General features: G+C 45.6%; 2 protein-coding genes across 8 annotated transcripts in view; one reads left to right on the top strand and one right to left on the bottom strand.

The window, feature by feature from the left end:
- PKD1 (polycystin 1, transient receptor potential channel interacting) overlaps positions 1 to 3916 on the top strand; it is an 86043-nt gene extending 82127 nt beyond the window's left edge. For both annotated transcript variants that reach the window (XM_040647871.2, XM_414854.8), the window contains one exon: positions 177 to 3916. In XM_040647871.2, coding sequence (XP_040503805.1) covers positions 177 to 779 — 603 coding nt within the window. In that variant the 3' untranslated portion in view covers positions 780 to 3916. The remainder of the gene's footprint in view (positions 1 to 176) is intronic.
- Positions 3424 to 21306, bottom strand: part of TSC2 (tuberous sclerosis 2) — a 31553-nt gene continuing 13670 nt past the window's right edge. The window contains exons 24-42 of one of the 6 annotated variants that reach the window (XM_015294446.4): positions 21010 to 21112; positions 20694 to 20788; positions 18007 to 18138; positions 16117 to 16281; positions 15360 to 15512; positions 15067 to 15179; positions 14405 to 14626; positions 13395 to 13610; positions 12207 to 12275; positions 10164 to 10324; positions 9503 to 10005; positions 8600 to 8675; positions 8359 to 8445; positions 7935 to 8121; positions 7299 to 7438; positions 7012 to 7090; positions 6538 to 6629; positions 6159 to 6257; positions 3424 to 5777 (exon numbers count right to left, since the gene is read on the bottom strand). In XM_015294446.4, the coding sequence (XP_015149932.1) occupies positions 5610 to 5777; positions 6159 to 6257; positions 6538 to 6629; positions 7012 to 7090; positions 7299 to 7438; positions 7935 to 8121; positions 8359 to 8445; positions 8600 to 8675; positions 9503 to 10005; positions 10164 to 10324; positions 12207 to 12275; positions 13395 to 13610; positions 14405 to 14626; positions 15067 to 15179; positions 15360 to 15512; positions 16117 to 16281; positions 18007 to 18138; positions 20694 to 20788; positions 21010 to 21112 (2860 nt within the window). In that variant the 3' untranslated portion in view covers positions 3424 to 5609. The remainder of the gene's footprint in view (positions 5778 to 6158; positions 6258 to 6537; positions 6630 to 7011; positions 7091 to 7298; positions 7439 to 7934; positions 8122 to 8358; positions 8446 to 8599; positions 8676 to 9502; positions 10006 to 10163; positions 10325 to 12206; positions 12276 to 13394; positions 13611 to 14404; positions 14627 to 15066; positions 15180 to 15359; positions 15513 to 16116; positions 16282 to 18006; positions 18139 to 20693; positions 20789 to 21009; positions 21113 to 21306) is intronic. The other 5 variants (XM_015294447.4, XM_046900950.1, XM_015294450.4 and 2 more) reach the window with 5 other exon arrangements.

Genomic DNA, 21306 nt, shown 5'->3' with positions numbered 1-21306 from the left:
GGCATCCCAGGTGATGTTATTTGAGATCTGTCCCCAGGTCCAAGCTGTAGCCTAAGCCTACCAGGAAGGGCTGATAGCAGCACTGGGGCTGTTTGAAGCAGGGCAGGTGCTGTGGCACGGCATTCCCTCTTGGCAGCTCCTGAAAGATCTCTGAGTCCCCTGTCCTCTTCTTCCAGTTCCGCCACAAGGTGAGGTTTGAAGGCATGGAACCGCTTCCATCCCGGGACTCCAGCGACTCCAAGTCCATCCGGGGCCCCACTCCCAGCGCTGCCTCTGACAGCTCCAGGGCCTCCACCTCCTCCAGCCAGCTGGATGGGCTGAGCCTCGTGCTGAGCACCCGGGACAGCTTGGAAGTGGACGCCGACCTCCAGCGGCTCCTTTCCCTCTTCGAGATGCTGCTAGCCCAATTTGACCGGGTCAACCAGGTGACGGAGGATGTGTACCGCATCGAGCACCAGCTGCAGGGCTCCCAGAGCCGCCGCTCCAGGAGGAGGCACTCTCTGGTGCCAGAGGATGTTTTGAGCAGGTACTGTGCGGGCAATACAGAGCGGGGGCCCTCACCTGAGACCTCCTCCCCCACGGACCCGCAGCTCCCACTGTCCCCCCACTCTCCTGGCAGCAGGAGCTCTGTGCCCAGCCACCTCATCCGTGCCAGCAGAGGCATCAGTGGGGCAGCTTCTGTGCTCCCCCCGCACAAAGCACACTCCACTCTGGCTCCGGCCGTGAAGAAGAAGCGGCCCCTCCGAGCCAAGAATAGGGTCCACCCCACCGTCAAGTAGCCGTGCTGGGCATTGTGGGGAGCAATGCCCCTCAGAGGGCAGAGAGAGCCTCGGAAGGGGTGTGTGAAGGCGGGCTGTGCCTGCCGGGCAGGCCTGGAGCCTGGTGAGCTGCCTGCGGCGGCTGTGCTGCCGGTGTATGGGGCTGCTGCCTGCAGTGGGAATGGTGCAGCCCCCGACCTCGACGCTGTGCCGATCTCCTCACCGGTGGTTTCCAGTGCTGAGGGTTCACTGGAAGAGGCTGAGCCTTCCCTCATGGACGGCTGGGGAAGGCTGCACAGGTTGGGGTCAGCGTGCAGAAAATACCGGTTACGGTAAGGCAGTATTAAAAAGTTGTCTCTCTTATGTTAAATGGCCCCGTCTGCAAATGGAATGCACGAGGCGGCTGTCACAAGGACACTTTATTGGGGACTGGTGTAGGGTGAGTGGGCCAAGGCCGCCTCCCCTTCCTGCTGGCTGTGCCGGGGGAAATGGGGAGAGCTGAGCCCTGGCCTTGAAGGTCTGACCTTGGATTTTGCCGACCAGACACACTGTGGAGGAAAGCTACAGGTTTCAAGAAGATATTTAACCTTTTTTTTTTTTTAAGCATAAATATATATAGATATAGACAAAGCGATATCTACAGCCAGATCAGTTAATTTCCAGTATTGGTTCCTTTTTTTTTTTTTTTTCCCCTCCGGAAATTGGTATTATTTGTATTTAAAGAAACCCAATATTTAAAACCAATGACATTGCAAGCTGCAGTGAGCTGCCTGCCTGCTGCCCCAGGTGGAGAGCAGATAGCCGGGGCTGCGTTTGGCTGTCTCCAAGCAGGGGGTGCCACCGTGCTGGCTTCGCTGCGGCCCCCCCCGCCCCACGCACAGACACCCCCCGGTGCGTGTGTGTGCTGCTGGCTGCTTGGCTTCTCTAACCCAAGGAATGTATTGACCTAAAGTATATGTCTTTCTTTTTTGGTTTACTTTTGTTCGTATGTACTGCCCAGCACTTTAAACGATGCTTTCCTCAGCTAACGACGACACACGCGATCTAACAAGAACGGGAATAATATATCAATATAAAGCAGTATTTTTGTTTGTTTAAATCATAAATTGAAATGAGAGTGCAATGAGAAAGTGAATGCAGCCGCCCAGCTGCGCCGTTACCTCCCCCCATCTTCATGATGAGAAGCACAAACGCAATGGGGGAGAGAGAGGCATCCCAAACCCCCACGGCAGCCGCTCCAGGCTCTGTGTTCACTTTGTCATCACCATTTCACACGATGTATATTGTAAGTAATTTATATGGTGTTTTGTTGTTGGTGGTTTTTTTTTTGTTTTAAATGTATATATTTTTGTATGTTTGCTATATTTTCATAGCATCGGTAACGTGTTTGAAACATGTAGATAGGAGACAGAATACTATTGTCAGAGTTATTTAAAGGATGTATTAAGTGCTTCTTTCTGGGAATGTCCCATGTATATAAAGGTTTGGGTGTCTGTGTGCATGTGGTGCGTGTGCTCTCGAGGTCGGGCAGTCCCTGCAGGCAGAGCAGAGCGCAGTGGGGTACCTTTGGAAAGGTACGAGGGCTGAAGGGAGTCAGAGCAGCGCCCCACGGAGCAGCAGTGTTACTTCAGGGAGTGCCATGGGTAAGCACAGTGCTGCAAAGCCCCAGCCAGCCGCCAGCACTTGTGCTGTGCTGCGGTAGAGATGTTCAGAGAGCCCCTTGTTGGCTTCACGCCCCTGCCCACGTCCCTTCCCATGGGTGCTCTGGATGAGGGCTTTGGGGCTGGTGCAAATTGCATTTGAAAAACTCACTTGCTTGAAGGACAGAGGCTGTGGAAAGTTGCAGAAGGCCGCAGATAGGCGAAAACAAATGTGTGGAGCCTGAGAGTGAGATGGAGGTTGGTCTGTTGGTCTCCTTGAAGGTCGGTGAGAGCAGATTTCAGAGCAGGAAGTGGAGTGCGGAGTGGAGAAAACTGTTGTTAGTAACTGAGAGCTTTCCTAAAGGGACAGAAGAGGTCACAGAGGAGTGCCTGGAGCTCAGCAGAAGGAGGGCACCTGGTCCCTGTGTGGCTACAGGCACCAGTTCTCAGCTGCATCCCCAGCACTATGTGGGGTGGACAGGCAGGGGCAGCAGCCAGACGGACTGTTCAGGGAGGAGAGCGAACCAAGCAGGTCTTGGAAATCTCTTGCATTGTCAAGAGCCAAAGAAAGGGGTATCCCAAGGACCACAGTAGAGGACTCAGTCCCTTTCCCCCAGCATGGCTGGAATACGGTTAAAAAAAATGAAGTTGTTAATAGGAGAGAGAGAGAGAGAGGGGCAGTGGTGAGCAGGGAGCCACGTGCTCAGAACGGCCTTGAATAAGCTGCAGTGCGGGCTGGACGAGGATGCTCCCCAGTGAGGCACTGGGAGTTCCCTGCCCCAGTGGCTGTTTCTTACCCCATTTGCTTTGTTTGTGTGCGTGATTGTGATGTGATGCGCGTGACTTACCAAGTGCTTCTTCTAATCAAAGAGGAGCAGAAACAGGCTAGGACAACTGCCCTACTTCTCACCTTCATTTGAAGTATGGAGAGCAGCTCTGGAACCCACACAGTTGTTTCTTGATAAGCCAGACACCTCACCAAGGGCCCGCGTGCTCAGCGGGCACCACAGACAGCTTCCAAGCAATCACAGTTCTCAGTGCAGCATTTATTGGTACAAACTATAGCGACACTCACAGAGTTCCTTCACTGTCACAGCTGAGGTACCACGTAGACACGCACTTTGCTGCAGGCAGTTAGCACGGCCTTATACTGGCAGCAGCAATGAACTTGACGTACAGCCCTAACCAGTAAGTACTCCTGAATGTATATTTCTGTGTTTGTAGTCACCAAGAGATGGTTTCTTATTTATTGTCTTAAGTCTCGTAAAGATGCAACAGTATCAAGCTGCTTCAATTAAAAACAAAAAAAAACACAAAAACAAAACTATCCACTAGTTTAAAAGGGAGGGGGAGGGACCTCTATATAAATGCTTTTTTGTTTTTAAAAACAGATGATTGTGACCAATATGCCAATTGTTACCATCTGGTCAGCATTTACTGCAAAGAAAATACCGTATTTTGTAACTGTGGGGATGTTTCTTAAAAAATGACAAGGTCAAATAAAAGCTGACTGCTACAGACTGACTCCGTTGCTTTTGTTGCTCTCTCAGCCCCACAGCTGCACAGTGACCCACGCACCACAAGCAGGGAGAGCTCAGGAAAGGCCCAGGGGCACACGGTGCTCACCAGAGCCCATCCCTACCAACCCAGCCTTGTTCCTTTTGGCTGTGACCAGAATTTCATTGACATCTCCTGCACAATACAAGACACTCTGATCAACCAGCCTATTAGGGAAGCTTTGGTCTGTAATTAACTACAACAGCTCGTTACTGAAGAGTCTGCAGCCAACACAAAGGCAAAGTGCCTGCAACATTATTATCTGAGATTTCCCAGGCCAGCAAAAACCCACCGACCATACAAATACTTTATTTCCTTTAGGACTTACATATAAACACTCAAAACACAACATACACTTAGAGTTCCCAAACAGCCCTGCATCAGTTAGTAGCGCTGCTTTTGCTCCCTCGGCAGTCACTCTGCAGTTCTGCGTGCTGATTGCACTGCATTTAGCTCCACTGCAAGGGCTCTGTCATTACTGTTATCAAAAAGCCACGCTTCCCATTTATTCATGAAGCAGAAGATAAAGTACTCACAGTATAGTCCAGCTTACATGGCGTCTTCCAGTTTGGTAGTGTAGTGTCTGACGAGCATCTCAGCACAAGATGATAACCCCAATCCACCTGTACACACTTGCACTGAGAGGACCACTGGTTAATTACAACAGCTGAGGTCCCAGGAGGAGATACTGTCCTCATGTGTTAGTGCAATGGGCAAAACTCCTTCAGAGATGATGCCACCAGGACAAGCCAACAGCCCTTCAAAAAGGGTTTTCCTAGGTGCACAGGGAGGGACAAGAGTCACCCTCAGCACTGCTGCAATTGATGGAAATACTGCAGATGAACCTAGAAACCACACCTGACCTCTGACTTAAGTCCTCGCAGTCAGCCCCAGTGGGTCAGAGCAGTTCATCACCAGTGGTCCACGTCCCAGCGCTTTGCCGTTCTGCTGCTCCACTGAGTGGCTCCCACCTCCCTGCTTTGCATTACTTCTGGCAGCAAAAAGGGCTCACTGACTCAAGGAGACATTGTCCTTGGGAATTTAAGCACTTGAGAACCTGGACTAACCCTTACCAGAACTGGCAGCAGAGGAAGCCTCACAGTCTGTAGAGTTCAAGTGCCACGAGGCACTGGGGCCTGGAGAGGAGCAGAGATTCTGGGTTGCTTAGAAACAATGGCTGGAGCTTCAGTACTTCATATTTAACTCCCAGTAAAGGTGTCAAAATTTCTCCAACTCTTGCAACTTCCACCTATGCGATGAAGTGCAGAGTATCAGACTTCATCTGCCCCCACCAGACACTGGTGTTGAGGGAGCCCAGAAGGTTCTGCCAGGAAAGTTCCCACCAGAGATGGAAGCTTTAGAGTAGCTCAAACCAAATAAAAACAAAGCATGTGGAGTTGGTTCCCTCTTGGAGCATCTGCTGGGGACACACAGTGTTTTCATCAGACAGCAGTGGCAGGCTGAGACAGCAAAACACGTTCAATCCTCCTGGTAAGTAAGGTTCAGTGCTGAGTCCACATGAGAGCAGCACAGTCACACTGCGTTTGCCAAACCCTTCTCCTCTATGTCCGTGCAGCTGCATGGAGTCAGCACGCAGGTATAACACATTCACTTCCTTGTCCATCCCAGAACAGACACACCAACCCATGGGGACCTACACAAACTCAGTGAAGTCATCCACCGAGGAGATCAGCCGCTTCCTCTGACCGGTCTCGTAGGCTGGCGGTGGGTCCTGAGCCATCTGGGGAGAGGGCTTTGTTGGAGCAGACGGGTGCATCTGCAGGGGAAGGCCAGGAGTTTGGTACTGGGTTTCTTCACGTAGCTGAAAGCCAAACGAGAATAGATGAGCTCCATGTTCTCTGCAACCTTTTACCTTCACCCTCCATTTAGCCAGAGCAGGACAGATTACTCAGTACAACTTTTCCTATGTTCTCTACTACAGTGCTGAGCACAAGCAAATCTGTCTTCAAATATCAGGGTCCCCAGTGCAGCTGCTGCAAGGGGAGCTGTTGGGAAGCTCACAAGTCCAGACCTATCTCCCTGCACCTCTTGTTCCCACAAGAGCTGGATTCTATCCTTCATACACACTTCATTCCTCTTATTCGTCAAGTTCCGATAGCTGATTTTATCTGCCTTATTTGTAACAATGCTTTGTAAGGCAGAGATATTAGTTCTCAACATCCCAACAGACATGTTCTCTTACCCGGTGCCTCAGCCGTTTGATGTGCCGCAGCCGAGCGATCCATTTGGATGGGTAGGTGTCAGTAGGGTTGGATCGACTGTGGTGCACCTGGGAAGCCATCTAATTTAGGAAGAGCGGGGAGAAGCAGGGAAAGAGAGGATGCACATTAACATAACCATGGCAATAAAATTAACAGAATGTTTCAGTCCAGTCTGACAGCAGCTGAAACACAGCTCTAAGTTGTAACTGTTCATATGGTAAGTGACTCAAAGGTTGACAGAAATAACTGAGGCAGAAAGCTGACTTGCTTTAGCAAGCCCTTCTTGTCTCCTTCGTTTCTGGTGAAGGACCAAGCTGCCAGCTGAAAGGCAGAAGGTCCCAGGGAGCTCAGGGTACTCACGTTAGCATGCAGGGCCATCTGACGGGCCACGAATGGCAGGTTCTTGTCAGAGATGATCTTAGCAACACTCGTGTCTACAAGGCCCTCCATGTCTTCATTTTAAAGGAAAAAGAAAAATTCTTGTCAGACACTTAAGAGAGAAGATGAAGACAAAAAGTTGCCAGTAATTAAATGGACATGCAACAAAAACCTGAAGGACTGCATCACAGAACCTCAGAAGTTCCCACCAAGCACTACAGCTCCAGCTGTGACAGACAGAGCTTACAATGCAACTGAACACAACTGACCCAAATTCTGGCTGCTCTACAGGGGAAGACACAGAATGCATACAGATGCTGCTATGCAGCAAATCGGTTTCAGAGAGTTTCTCTTGGAAGCATTTACTTTTGGAATGCAAAAACACTGCAAAGTGATGTCAATTATTGCACCAGCAATAAAGGAAAGACTGAGAAGAAATGCTGGGGGCATTCCTACCTTTTCGACACTGCAGTGTGACCAGGTTGCAGTCATAGTCAAGTGGGGTTATGATAACATGCACAAAATTGAACTGACCCTAATGGGAAAACAAGAAAACAGTCAAACACACGTTACTGGCAGCTGTCGTGACTCTGTTGAATGCCATGTGTTAGCATGCATAAATCCACTGAGGCAAATAACCTCTGCTCATGATCACTGTTTACCCAAAGAACACACATCAGATCAAGAGTTTACAAACAGCCAAATGCCTGTTTTGTACCAGGCCTGGAGGTAAAATCCTGTACCTTTATTGTTCCCAGTTTGAAGTCCTCACCAGAATCATTGTAAACAATAGAAACAAAATCATTCCCAAGGTGCCTCTTCTTGTCACAGCGATATTTATCCAAATCCTTTGTGGGCATCAGTGTAGCAATGTGGAAAATAGCTGAAGAGGAAAAAGAAGGACCCTTAGGCTGAGCTTAGGCAGCGCTGCAAGCAGTAATGTTTAACTCTCAGCATTTGCCTGAAAGACGAAGTAGTATCAGCAGCACTGCAATGAAAAGACCACACTGTGCTCCCTTGACAGGTTTGTCCCCATTTGTGACAGCTGAATCCAGTCCTTCTGGACTGCTCCAGCAGTAGCTGAGCACAGAGCACAGTGTGCAGCTCTGCCAGGGAAGCGCAGGATCTGTGCCTGCCACTCTTAGATGCTGCCCTCCATGGTTCACTCCAGCAGCTGGTGTGACTTTTCTTACAGAAGGCATGTATGCACCTCTCCTGAACTCACAGCTTGCAGACACTTCAGAGAGATAATGGAGGGAAAACACAGCCCCAGGTCATCCTCGCTACTCCCCCAGAATGGAAACAGTTTGTAGAAAGAGGATCAGTCTTAAAATTAGAAGAGATCATCCTTCCACTCCTGCCTCCTGCAGATACCGCACCTTGCATGATGTCATCGTGCCAGCAGTAGGTAAACTGTCCATCCTCCCCACACACGTCCAGGCCACCGAGGTAGATTTTATCTGGCTGGCAGTCTTTGAGCTCAATGAGCTTCCCTAAGCCTGTCAGGAACTCGGTGTAGCGATAGGAGCCGTGTTCATTGGACAGAATAGCGATTTCATTGTTGCTCTAGGAAACAAGAGCACAGAGCCCCAAAATGAATGCAAAGAGCGCTCCATCAGCATGAGTGATTAGGTTACCACCTCCCCAGAAGGGATTCACACAGGCACTGATTTCTAACACAAGAAACTAAGCCAAAGCTCAGCTCCTGCAGCAGCAGTACAAACCTCACTGCTGGAGTAGCAGTGCCTGCCCTTCTGCTGAGATGGAACCACCGAATGATGAATGCACCTGCACACAACTCACCTGGCCCTCTCCAACGTACAGCACTGCGATCTTGTGGGTGTCATACGAAGGAATTTGATCCAGGAGCTGCACCGATTTTTCGAACGTCTACAATCAAAACATCGGTCACATCTTTAAAAAGTCATCATCTCCAAACACCCACTGCTCTCTCTCCCCGAAACCTCTTCAGGACGTTAATGGGGTTAGAAAAATTAACTGCAAGAATTAAAAAAAAAATCATAATAATAAATTCCTCACCTACCTCATTTGGCAACAGGAGGGGCTTGTTGTTTTCATCACCAAAGAACGGGGAATGGTACAATTGTAAAAACACAAAGCTAAGGGAGAGAGGGGAAAATATGTTCTGTTACCATAAACATCCAGTCCATTTTGACCTGCTGTACGTAAGAACTCTCTGTAAAGAATTAAAAATAGGGGCAATTAAGAATCTAGCAGAGTATTACTCATCTTCTAGAGCCAATGGGTGCCTGGGATACCTGCAGCTTATAATAAACCCCTGTCACAAAAAACAATCACTATGTCAAACAGCGGCAGCTGCACAAATTCCCTGTTCAAAAGGCAATCTTCACATGCCACAAACGAGCAGGAACATACTGCTGCCTCACAGTTACATGGGATACTTCCATCCTACAGCACAAACGACTGTACAGACACTTGCAATTTACAGAATGAATTTCCCCCTCGTAAGATGAAGACTGTCCCCGAACACAACCTGGGGCGACTACCTATACCTGAAGTTCAAACTGCTATATCCTATCATCTTCCTTTTCCATATTATTTTGCACATGACATTTCCCAAACAGCAAGATGGGCAATTCATCCCGTTTACAGCAAAGTTGACTCGAGGGAACCTGAATAAACTGGGAACCATTTAGGAGACATGTTTCCTAAGATTGCGAAGTTAACTTGGTGATAGTAGGTTCAACATCTCTATATTAAGGCCTGAGAAAACAAGCAATTACTGTCTTTTTAATTAGTTACTGTTTTGTAGATGCCATAAAACCTGCAGACCCATTGGACAAATCCAGCCATGGCTCCAGCAATTACAAGCTCACTAGTTCAAGTTTCACATCATAAAATTGCAGACCCATTAAGGTTGGAAAAGACCTCTAAGATTATCTAGCCCGTATGCTCCTCAGTATACCTTGGGTTTATTCCAGGTACTTTCTCAGCATTGGTGGCTGCTGTTCTGCTCTTGAAGGCATCTCTCTCCATCCTCTTCCCTCTCCGTGATGGGGCAGAGTCAGAGATGGTGTACCCCCGGGGCCGGTGCCCAGATGGAGAGCGTGGCGAGGTGGTGGGGCCACTGCCATCCAACCCCCCCGAGCCTGCTGCTCTGGCATCCTCACCCTTGTTCAGCCAACTGCCCAGTCCTTCCCCTTCCAGGTTCCCAGACTGAGATTTGGACTTCACTTCCGTGCTCAGTCTCCTTGTTACTTCTCTGCCATTTGCATCCTTGAGGATCTCCTGCAAAGTCTGCAGCTCGGGGGAAGAGCTCGATTTGCTGAGCGGCTGGGAGGGCTGGAAGGAGAGCTCCTCCAGTGCCCGGCCATCCTCTGCTGGCAGCACTCTCCCGATGGGAATACCACCCTCCACCAGCTCGTCCGACTTCAGAGATTTTTCATCTTGGCTAGAGGTCGAGGACGACTTAAGGAAGAAGAAACAAATATAAATGGTTTTCCTAATCCACAAAGTAAGAGCTGACAACAGTGACAGTGAGGCAGCCCCTGGCAGAGCACAGATACCTCTCACACCTTTCTGAGGATGGGGCTGTAATGTAGCATGAAGCTGCCGCTGCTGCTTACCCTGCTGTAAAATTCCTGGGCTTTACCAAACCTTTCCTCGCTCAGGACTTGCTCAGAACACGACGTCTCAAAATCTTCACTCTCTGGAGACTCAGCTGGGGACTCAGTTTCCTTCAGCTCCATTTCCAAGGGGCTCCCTTCCTCCAGCACGACCGCAGACTCTACCGAGACACAATGCAGAAGAACTGAAGTCTGCACAGAGGCACAGAGCAGCAGGCCCCCGTCCTTTCCTCTCAAGCACCAGCCTTTTCCCTACGGGATCTCAATGAAAGGCCATATGGAATGAGTGGTCTGGATCTTTGATTTCGTGTTTTTATCAGACTTGCTCCTGCTTTCCCTTTTGTACAGAATCACTGATCGCCTTACCCTCACAGCAAAGGGCTGCAGCTGCTTTTGTCAAAACAAGTGCAGTTGTTTCCAATTGTCACTGATGAACAAGCAGGGGACAGAATGAAGGAAATGGGACCTTGTACATCAATGCTCAGCTATCAGGACACACGGGAACTACAGAGGTGCAAGAAAATACAAGACTGGTATTAAAAGTTCATCATTATCCAGGCAATGAAGACATCAGTTCTATGCAAGTATGCAAGATATAAGTTTTTCTTGTACGCTCCTGTGCCTTGTAGTGGCCTAGAAGGAGGTAAGGAATTTTTCTAGGAGCCATTTCCTTGCAGTTTGGCAGTTTTCCTAGTATGTCTCAGTAGAAGCAAACCAATTCAGCCCTAGACATGTGAAAGGACAAGAGAGCAAGAGTAACACATGCACTGCAGCAATACTGGGAAACCTGCACGTGGCATCTGATCAGACAAATGGTTAACAAACCACACTGACAAGAAAGCTCCTTGGAAGCCCTGTCTGCGGTGGAGGAAGCGTTTGCAGATTTAACCTTGCAGCTACTCCAGGCCGTGCCCTGACCATAGGGCTGAGTGTGACCAAGGGCTCCTCCTGGCCTTGTTTTTTGTCCTGAGGAAAAGGCTGGAGAACAGGAGGCTTCCCATTACGCACACAAGGGACTGGAGGACCAATCTGAAAGGCCAAGATTTGTTTTCCAAATTAAAAAGAACAAAAAAAAAAAAGCACACACAAAAAATTAAAAAAATAAAAAATAAAAAAAAAATCAGCAAAACATTAAAAACAAAAAAGAAATCACTAAAGCAGCTTTTCCTGGATTGATTTCAGCTCGCAGGACCAAAGTTATTTCAAAGAAGCAATTAAGAGTTAGCATTGCACACACATACTTTCTAAAAAAACAAACAAAAACCAACAACCAAAACACGTGCTGATCTGGTTAGCTGTCCAAGCCAGAATACACCTGCACATACCCTGCATTTCCAGGCTCCTCCAGCTCTTGCATTACTGCCAAGATTGCTGGTGTTTTTAAATAATGTGAGCACTCTAATTATACTGTAGGTGGGAATAATACGAGCAGAGAGGAGAAGTATAGAAAAATATTTTACTGCAGCATCATTATGCTGCTTTAAGAGGTCTAAGCCAAAAAACAACAGCAGTTAAGAATACCCTGGTACTCTACAGATAATTTTCCATTGAAGGAAAGAAGGCAGGAAGAAATGTGTGTGTGTGTGTGTACATACATCAGCTTCTTTTATCAGATTCTGTGTCCCATTTGGGGCTGAGTAGCATGGGACTTGATTTCTGGGTAGTTTGTCCTCTTGCACACTACATGTTATTCTCAGAAGTGGGAGCTTTCACCCTTAGCAAAACATAAAGCCAATTGTAAAATGAAGCTGAAAATAAATAACTGAGAGGCCACTGAACTCTGTGCCTCACAACTCACAATCCACCCCAGCTAAAAGAAAAGGTATTTTTAAGAAATTCTATGCACTTGCAAATGTTGCATCTGGCTTGGACTTCTTCATGCTAGTCAGGATCCCATTTGTTGATAATAATGAGACCAGGAACAGACAGAAGACATGGAAGGGAAAAATGAAGTATGAGGGATATATTTTCTATGAATCAGAGGTGTTCTTCTATGGCAATACTTTTTTTTTTTTTTTTTTCCTTAAAGATATATAAATATACCTGCCCAGGATATGCTCCTGTGCAACTTCCCTTGACAACTGGACTGGTACATGGAAGAGAAAGAGGCCACTGCAAAGGGAAACCAAGTGAGCAGCTACATCAAAAGGAAGGAGAGACTATATGAAAAAAAAAAATTAAAAAGCACAGAGTTTAAAATGTAACCAAAAGCCTATTTAAAAATAAAAATAAAAATAAAAAAATTAACAAAACAAAGGAAAGAACAAGCTGGGATAAGCTCACTAGATGCAAAGGGATACTTCAAGGGTGCAAGGTTTCAACACGAATAAGGCATAAACATCCAAACAATGCAGACTCAAACTGCTCTCTTTGAAAAAATGCATCTTTTGAGTTAAAGAAATAGAAAATTGCTCAGGGATATCTTAGCACACACAGAAAACCAGCCTGAGCTTTTCCTGAGCTATGTGCTTCTGGCAAAAGATCACCTTTAAATGCACAGAAAAGTCTGAGAAGCAGGAATGACCTAACCTCTTAGGTTAAGTCATGACAGTCTGACAGTAAAACTTCTTCAGAACAATCCCTTGACTTGTCACAGCTGTATGCTGCAGAAGTTAAGAAGAGTAAGGCCAAAACAACTTTCTCACCGATTGACAAAGGAATGGCATTTAAGTAGGTGCTTCTTTTAACTCACATGTTAAGGCCTATATACTACCGTATTGGCATTCTACTATCACATGTAAATGCTAGTGGGAACAGACACTGATGGCAAGGCTTGCATAGGTCATCTTCCGACAAACCTAGCACTGCCAGTGCTCCAGAAAAACTGTTAAACTGACAAAAATGGAAGCACTGCATGGGAAGATCTATCCAAATATGGGATGCTCAGATCAACCCCAAACAAATAAGAAAGGCAAAAGATCCATGACTTCGTTCATTTCCATTTGGCAAGCAGTTTTCATGAAAGACATTACTCCTCCAAAGAAGCTCCACTGCTCTCCCCTCTTTCTTCAAGGATGAGAGACACTTTTCTGATGGAACATCAGAAGAAAGGAGGTAGGGAATGCTGCACTGAAAACTCCCAAGGAGAAGAATTAATTCCCTTTCTTGTTTGTGTTACTCCTCAAGCTACTAACTTACTGTTCAGGAAGATGTACAGTAAATTCAACAGATGTGAAACAGCCTAGTGGCAGCTATCTATGCTAGACACACAGCTGCCTTGACATCTCTCACCTGTGTTGGAACGCTGGAGAAGTGAAGGCTTGGCTGTCCCAGTGGCCAAGCTGGAGGAAGGGACAGACAGGGATTTGTAGAGAGCTGTTTCTCGGTGCTCTTTAAAACGCTCTGCAGCCATGAGTGCGTTGGACAGCTCTTGCAGGGGCATATTGTTAATGTCTGAAGAAAAGGGACTGAGCGGGTTCTCCAGACTCATTAGCCAGCTTGTGTTACCTGATGAAGACAATCAAGGAAGGTTGTTGAGTAATTTCATTCCAGAAAGTTTACACCTCACATTGGAAAAAAAAAAAAAAAGCACAAATTATTTTGGATTATGTAAATAAAATCCAAACAGTGAAAGTTCTCAGTTCCTCTGACATTTGGCAGGATCCCTCGGCTGACTTCGTATTTTCAGTATGAAGCTCCCAATACTTCACCCTTTACCCCAAGCTCTTCAAAAACAATCCTTGGTAAACTCATTACCACAGCAGGTTCCCAAAAGGGGAACACTCAGGTATTTTAATTAATGATGCTGGGTCAGTTATTTTGTCAGAAGGACCTTCCAGCTGAAACTGATCATTCCCAGTTAATGTACTGAAGTATTCAAGAATTTTGAACCTCAACATCTGTCATTACTCCTTCTCTAGCAGCAGACTCAACTCTGCAACTGCTCTAGCCATAAGCTTCAATCATCTTAACTCCAGCATGGGAAGATGCAACACACCGTAGACAGGTTTTCAAGATCACAGACCAGTGCCAGTATCAGCCTTTCTTAGACCAAATAAACCAGGAGACACAACTTCTGCAGTAGTTCATAAACTACAATTATAAATCCTCACTCCAATCTTTTCACAGGTCTTTTGAAGTTAAAAACAAGAGTGGTTTCAAAGAATCAAGTATCAGATAAATTGCTCTAAAGTCAGTAAGCAAAGTGATCCATTTGCACTAAAAAAGGATTTTTCCCTTTCATTCAGGCTCCAGTTTCTCAACAAGCAAGAAGAGCTCATTCCACACCCAGATGACGATACCTGTGGGTCTGCGCACAAGGATTTCTGCCCAGCCCTGTGTCAGCAGTGGGACATATGCAGCTAAGTTCGCTTTTTCTTTCTGCAGAGGTGTCTGTGGAGCAGGATTAGTCTTCTCTGACCGAGGTGCAGGAGCAGGAGGACTCTGTGTCCCTTGTGAAGCCGAGCCACCAGGGAAGTGGGAGGCTGTGCTGTCTAAGGCACCAACACGTAAGGCATGACCACCTAACAAGACAGGCACAGAAGGGAGAGCCATGATTAGCTGATACTAAAAATATTTACAGTAATTATTTACTAACATAGTAAATACTAAAAATATCAGAGAAACAGTAAGCCTGTTGAGATCCTCTAGCAGTTTTGCTCTTGATACTGGGAACCTAAGAGAGCTTTACCTTGTGTCTGTTTCTTATAAACAGTAAGATCTGACAGATCTAGGCGATTCTCATTGCAAATGCTATTGCAGTGAGACTTAACCAACTGCCAATTTTCCTGAGAGGAAGGCAAGCAGGAGAAATACCAGCACTACTGAGGCCAACAGCTGCTGCTACCTGCTCACTATTAAATACCAGACAAGTCCAGATTCTCAAATGAGTTTAGCAGTAGGTGCTAGAACACTTAAGCCTGCAACACAGAGCCAGCAGTTAGACACCAGGACAGGAATTTACCAGACATGGATCTGACTCTGTTGCGAGAGCTTCTGCAAACCTGCTGCCCAGCTTGAGATTCGAGCTTTGCTGGAGCTTCTTTAGTTTGTCTCACTTGCAAAACCGGGTCTGAGCTGTGGAATAAGAAGATATTGGTGATACTGAGAGAGGAATTGGTCATGCTGAACAAATACAGCAGTCCCCTGGAGATAAGAGGAAAACCTTTAAAAAAAGACCAAAAACACAGTAATGGTGGTTAACCATTCAAGTGCCTTTGTAAGGTGGAAATTTCTAGAACTGGGAGCAGTAATTACCCTGATTCTGTGCTGCTTTGGAGATCTCCAGAGTCCAGGCCAAGCAAGGACCTTGTCCCTGTTCCGACACTTGTAGTGATGGTCACCAACTTGTTGCCAACCAGCCATGTCTTTGTCCTTCCTCCAGCCAACAGAAACTCACCCACAGGAGACCTAGGAATACATTTGTAATGAATGTAGCTCTCAGACTACAGAGTACAGAGCCTACACAGGCAGCTGATTTTCTCTGTGTAGGAGATACTGTCTTCTTTCCTCATTTTTATGGCATTTTTAGCACTCCTCGGTCAATTAACACATTACCCATCAGGATAATGGATGATCTGACTTTAATATCAGTAGACAGTAGTAGTAGTACTACTACAATCCTGGACACAAATTACAGAGAAGTAAGAGTTTGTCTGAGCTATGTGTTTCCTTGGGAGGTCTTAACACAATTAAAAAAAAAGAAGTGCCCTTGATTTGAAGCCAGCTGACATGATACTCAGCAGTGCAGCAAAGACTGTGAACATCCAGCAAGGACAGGGAGCAAACGAGCGCTCAAAAACAGCATGCCTCTGGGGGCTGCACAATCTTCAGTGCATCCCCTGGATGCTAAGATGGAATGGACTGCACTCATCAAACTTTGTATTCACACAAGCCAAACTGAATCTGCAAGAAATGGGCCTGCCACAATCTCAAGGGTGTCACAGCAATTTTCCACTAATAAGATGAAACATGAACTTCCAACCAACCCACCCTTCCCATCACTGACCCCTACCTCTTAGGCACTGCAGTGAAGTTGGAAAAGACGTATCGGGCCATCATATCCAGACAAGTCTCAGTGAGTTCCAGATGGAGATTTTTTAAGTTGTCATCAGCCTGAGCCATTGAATTTTCATCTGCAGAGCCCAAGCTGGAACTAGTGATGGATGTCTGTATCCGACTGGAAGAGAACATTTCCAGCTGACAGATCACACTGCAAAATGTTTGTCCCCATCACCCAGCAGACAGAACGACGCAGAACCACCTGCAATACATGCATGTGCCCCAACAGAGAAGTGCCAGACAGTAAACCCAGGACATAAACGTTATTTTGGATCACCCTCATGTTGTGCTTTCTAGATTTTTAACTGGAGAACGTGCATTTTATCTTGAGACTGAGAAACATTTAAAGGATTCAACGGAGCCAGGCCAGTTCTCTCAGATGTCAGGAGGCCCACGGGCAAGGACACCGAGCGACCAGTGAGTGCAGCACCATGCTTGGAACTCACTACTCTACAGTGAGGGCAAGCGTCCTGTGAGATAAGCAACCTGCTGAGTTCCCCAGGCAGTGTGTTGCCCATGAGCCACAAACTGCATCTTTCTAGACTTAATTTTATAATGTCGTGGTTTCCTTTTTCCTCTGCTGCAGCTCTTTCATGTACTGAACTTTTTTTTTCCCCCTCCAAACTAATTCAATTGATTCGTAAGATTGAATGTACTTTGAAATAGAAAAAGATTGCACTCCGAACAAGACGTTGCCAGAAGAGTAGACAGCAATTCTGCCTTCGAATTAACAACATCAGCAACACAGTTTAAAAAACTTGCATTGGATTGGGATGTTTTTATAACATGAAACCCTTATGCCATTATAAGAAAAGCTATGCTGAGGTCCAGTCAAATTTGTGCAACACGATGACTGACTTGGTATCACTAAGGTTAAATGTCTGAACTTTCAGTCACTTCAATTTAAATAAAAACAGAAGAGAAGAAAATCACCTAATAGTTTAATGAGGACATCAGAGAATTAAATGCCAGAAGTATATTCACAATCCAGCCACTTCAGCACATTTCTCTTGACTGACACATAGTCAAAAGCACAAACACAGGCAGTGAAGTTCTGTGGACAGGAATCCTTATGGACCGAGGCACAAAACTTCAGGCTCAGATTTCCAACCAATGTATTATTGACAGAAATTTAACACTCAAGGGAAATGATCCAGAAATGGGTTTAAAAAATGAGCATAAGCCATTTCATCTTTCATGGGAGAGAAATCAACTTTTGTGATTAAAACTTGTTTTCTTTAGCAATGAAAGCAGTAGCTTCGTATTGGCTAAGTGTTCTAAGAGTACAGTTCACCTTTAACTGCTCTATGGGGACACAAATGAAAAGGTTTTTATTACCTCATATTCTGGCCAAAATACTTCTGTCAGCTCTCTGTGTCAAGGAACAAATCCCATACCCAGAACCACTGCTCTCAGTTTGGGAGGAGGGCCTGTAAATCAGTTAGCAGAGCACCAAAAGCCCCTCCTGTGCTGCTTCAAAAGCTTTGGCTAATTTTCCTCATGATTTTTACTTGCACAGAATGCAACATTTTTCTTTTTCTTTTTCCTCTCCATCAACCACCTTTACTTTGCAAATAGGAACATTTGTTCCTAAAGCACCAGAGCACAGGGAAAGCAGGCACACACAACACGGGGTGATGCGACCACCCGACAGCCAGCACTAGGAAACCACAGCTTATCCATGATACCTTCCCAAAAACCAGCCTGTAGCTAAGATCAGGTTTGTATTGCAGAGTCATGCAAGCATCCCACATGCAAATCCACCCTGCTTCCACCCGCCCTTGCAGTAAAATTTCCAAGTGCTGAATTGCTCTTGGATTCTCCCCATTTAAAGTGCCTCTACCTGCGGACCACATGTTCAGACACACTGATGCTGCGGGATCGGAAGGCATCAACTGCAGAGGGTTCTTTCAGCTCTTTCACTGGAGGAGAGTTATTCAAGCCTTGCTTTGCATTTTTGGCTAGTCTTAAACTACTAGGTGGAGAAGCACCAAGCCCCAAAAGAGGTCACAGGAAGGGAGGAAATCATTGTAGGGATGTAGGTTGAAAGGTCACAGGTCACAGGGTCAATATTGGGGGATCCCGGAGGGTGATGTAAAATAAAACAAATGCCAAAAAAGGAAAATAAAAATTAAAATGTACGAACAAGCCGAGCTGAAAGCTTTAAAAAGACAAACCACATTTTGAAAACAAGATTTTAAATGTGCTACGAAACAAATGAAATTAGTACAAGTTAAAACAAAAAAAGCTGATTGAAATGGCAGTTGGAATACTGAACTGTTAAACAAAGGCAAAAGCACTGGAATGCTCATTTGGCATAAATTTCTCAAGTCCAAGAAGTTTTGTGCAGTTCAGTCACCTCCTGTTACCTCACCTCACCGCTTCAGGACATCACAAACGCTGACTACTGCCACAAAGATCCCCAGATGTTAAAATGCTTTGTGAAAACCACGTAGCATCACGTTTTTCTAAGAGAGACATGTATCTGTTTGCCCATCTCTATGCTGTTAGGCCTGGTCTGAGTTTGAGCTTCAGCTGAGCCACAGAAAATGTCCCAGGGTCAGGGAGAGGTGTCCCCTGGCTCAAACCTTGAGACACTGGGGGGATACTCAGCCAATCCGAATGAAACTGATGCTTTTCACACAGTGTGCATGGAGGGAGAAGGGCAAACATCCCCTTGGCTGCTGGCTGCATGGTGCTTTTCTGTCCCACAAGCTATCTTATTGCAGGTGATACACAGCAACCCCCTTGACTTGCAATTGAAACAGAAAGAAGATAAACCTTCACCCTGTCTGGTGCTAAGCACATGTGGGAGATGACAGCAATTAACATCTAAGAGGAACTTCCATCAGTCACAGCTGAGATGCATGCCTTGCTGAGTACTAATCTGGACATAACAGTTGGTCCAGCAGTTCACGTCACTGCACATAAAATACAGAGGCCAAATTAACACTCCTAAACATGATTTACTTGCTGTCTTTTCAGTGAATGATTACATTTCAGACAGCCACTTGGATGAATTACAGTTTGTTTCTCCTCCCCCTCCTACCAATCTCTGACAGAGATTTTGGCCACAACTGGAAACGTAACCACAGAGAGCAGAAGCCCATACTGAGCTTATCACCCACACCAACATCATGTCATTCAGCAGCTGTGGGAAGTGCTGAGATCTTTGTCAACACACAGCACCTTAGCTAGAGCACAGAAATGCTTATTCTTTGGGCTTACAGAGCAAAAACCAAGCACACAAGGTTTCTGAAGCAAGGAAACAGATATCTACACAAAGCTATTTCTTTTCTCATTTGACCAGAATCCAAACTCAGACTCAGAGGCATCACTGCCATTCTGGCATTTCAGTTGCTGCCTGAGCTCACACTGCTTAGCAGAGATTTCTGGGGAAGCGATCCAGCAGCACTAGCAAAAACCTTTAGATACAGCAGTATTCCAACCTAGTTGAATTTAACAGGTTTTTGGAAATAAAAAAAAAAGAAAAAAAAAAAGATTAGTTGAAATTCTAATTTGAGAGACGATTGTCAAAAGGCTTCTCTTCCAAATTTCTGAATGAAAGAAGAGGAGATGGGAGAGATGAAACACAAAACAGGGTTTACAGCTATAGCATTAGGGAAGGGGTGGTGTTTCTTCATTGCAAGACACTACTGAGCCTTGCAGTTAAAGTAGAGGCACTTTCCCCAGGGTTCAAATGCCACTGTATGCTTACTGCACATTAACACTGAAGCAAGTTAAGTGAACCAATTTAGGTATGTCCTACAGGTAAAAGGACATTGGAGAAATCTTGAATGCTTTAGAATCATAGAAGCATGGAGTATCCCAAGTTGGAAGGGACCCACAATGCCTTCCAAGCACTATTCTTCCTTCCTTGCAAATGTTACTTTGAAAGACTACTAGCAAGGTACATTCTGAATTCTAAAGATATCAAGTTTTGCTTCAAACTGACATATTGGTTTCAAAATTCAAATAAAATAACAGGCCATTCACACATGCACAAAGCAGCTGTCTGCCTTTAGTCATTTAGTCATGTACAATGACTTAATAGATATCCCTATGGAAAAACACAGGTTCTGTTATCTCAATTTATACTAATCACAATAATTTCTCTGGCAATCATTTATAATAGCCATTGCCAATCAGTTATTAAAAGAAGTTAACACTATAAATACGGTTCTTTATTACTTCTGGTATTACCCTTCTCATCCCTGGTAGCACTGTACCTGAAAGAACTGCTGCTTTCCAAAAACTAACAACAATAAAAAAATGCACACTTAAGTTTAAAAACTTACAGAACAGACAGCAATGCTTTCATATGTACTATCAGACTGCCAGCTTGGTTTGAGCTCAACGTCTTACCAACCTCAGTTTGTCTTCTACCAATTCCCTAAAGAGGTTTACTTGGCTTGCTTAAATGCAGTTGGACTTCGGATAACTAGACAGCCTCCTTCAGAATCAACTGGGGGAAGGGTGTGAGCACTATACAAGGAACACAGGACCCTGCTGGAATCTAACATCATTTACCTTTTTGGCCTCTCATTGAGGCTTGTACTACGAGCCCTGAAACTGTCCTTCTCAGGTGTGTCATCAAAGGAGAGCAGCACATTGGAGCGCAAACCCTGTCAATCGAGACAAACAGATACAAGTTCCAATGAGTGGGGCTTGCAGCTGAAAGACTGCAACCATGGGCTAATGTACAAAAACTCACATGCAGTTCTGAAAAAAGATGCTGACAAGAAAAAGTGTCTTTTTCTGGCTTCATACAGAACCATTATACTTCTTGAAACAGTATAAGACAACATTTTTATCACGTGCTGTTTTGTTCAGTAGTATCCATTACCTTTGTAATATAGGGAACAAAGTCCTTTCGGAAGGGAAGACGACACCGAATGAACCACATAGCTATCACGTGGTGGGCCAGGCAAACAATGTACTGGTTAAACCTAGAACAGCAAAAAACACAGTTTAATGTGGTTCCAGAACTGAACACAAGGACGTGTCTGTCTGAGAAATACAACTGTTCCTTCACCTACTGTAAGTTTAAAACAAAAGAGAAAAGCAGACTTCTATTTAAGGAAAACAGACATTGTGTCCCAGGTGAATACGGTCCACCTTCAGAAAAGGCTTGGAGACAACA

The sequence above is a fragment of the Gallus gallus genome, chromosome 14 (genome assembly GCF_016699485.2).
Source record: "Gallus gallus isolate bGalGal1 chromosome 14, bGalGal1.mat.broiler.GRCg7b, whole genome shotgun sequence".
In the NCBI taxonomy this organism is placed as follows: domain Eukaryota; kingdom Metazoa; phylum Chordata; class Aves; order Galliformes; family Phasianidae; genus Gallus; species Gallus gallus.
Note: the sequence above shows the minus strand (reverse complement) of the source record. Positions and strands in the feature narration are given on the sequence as shown.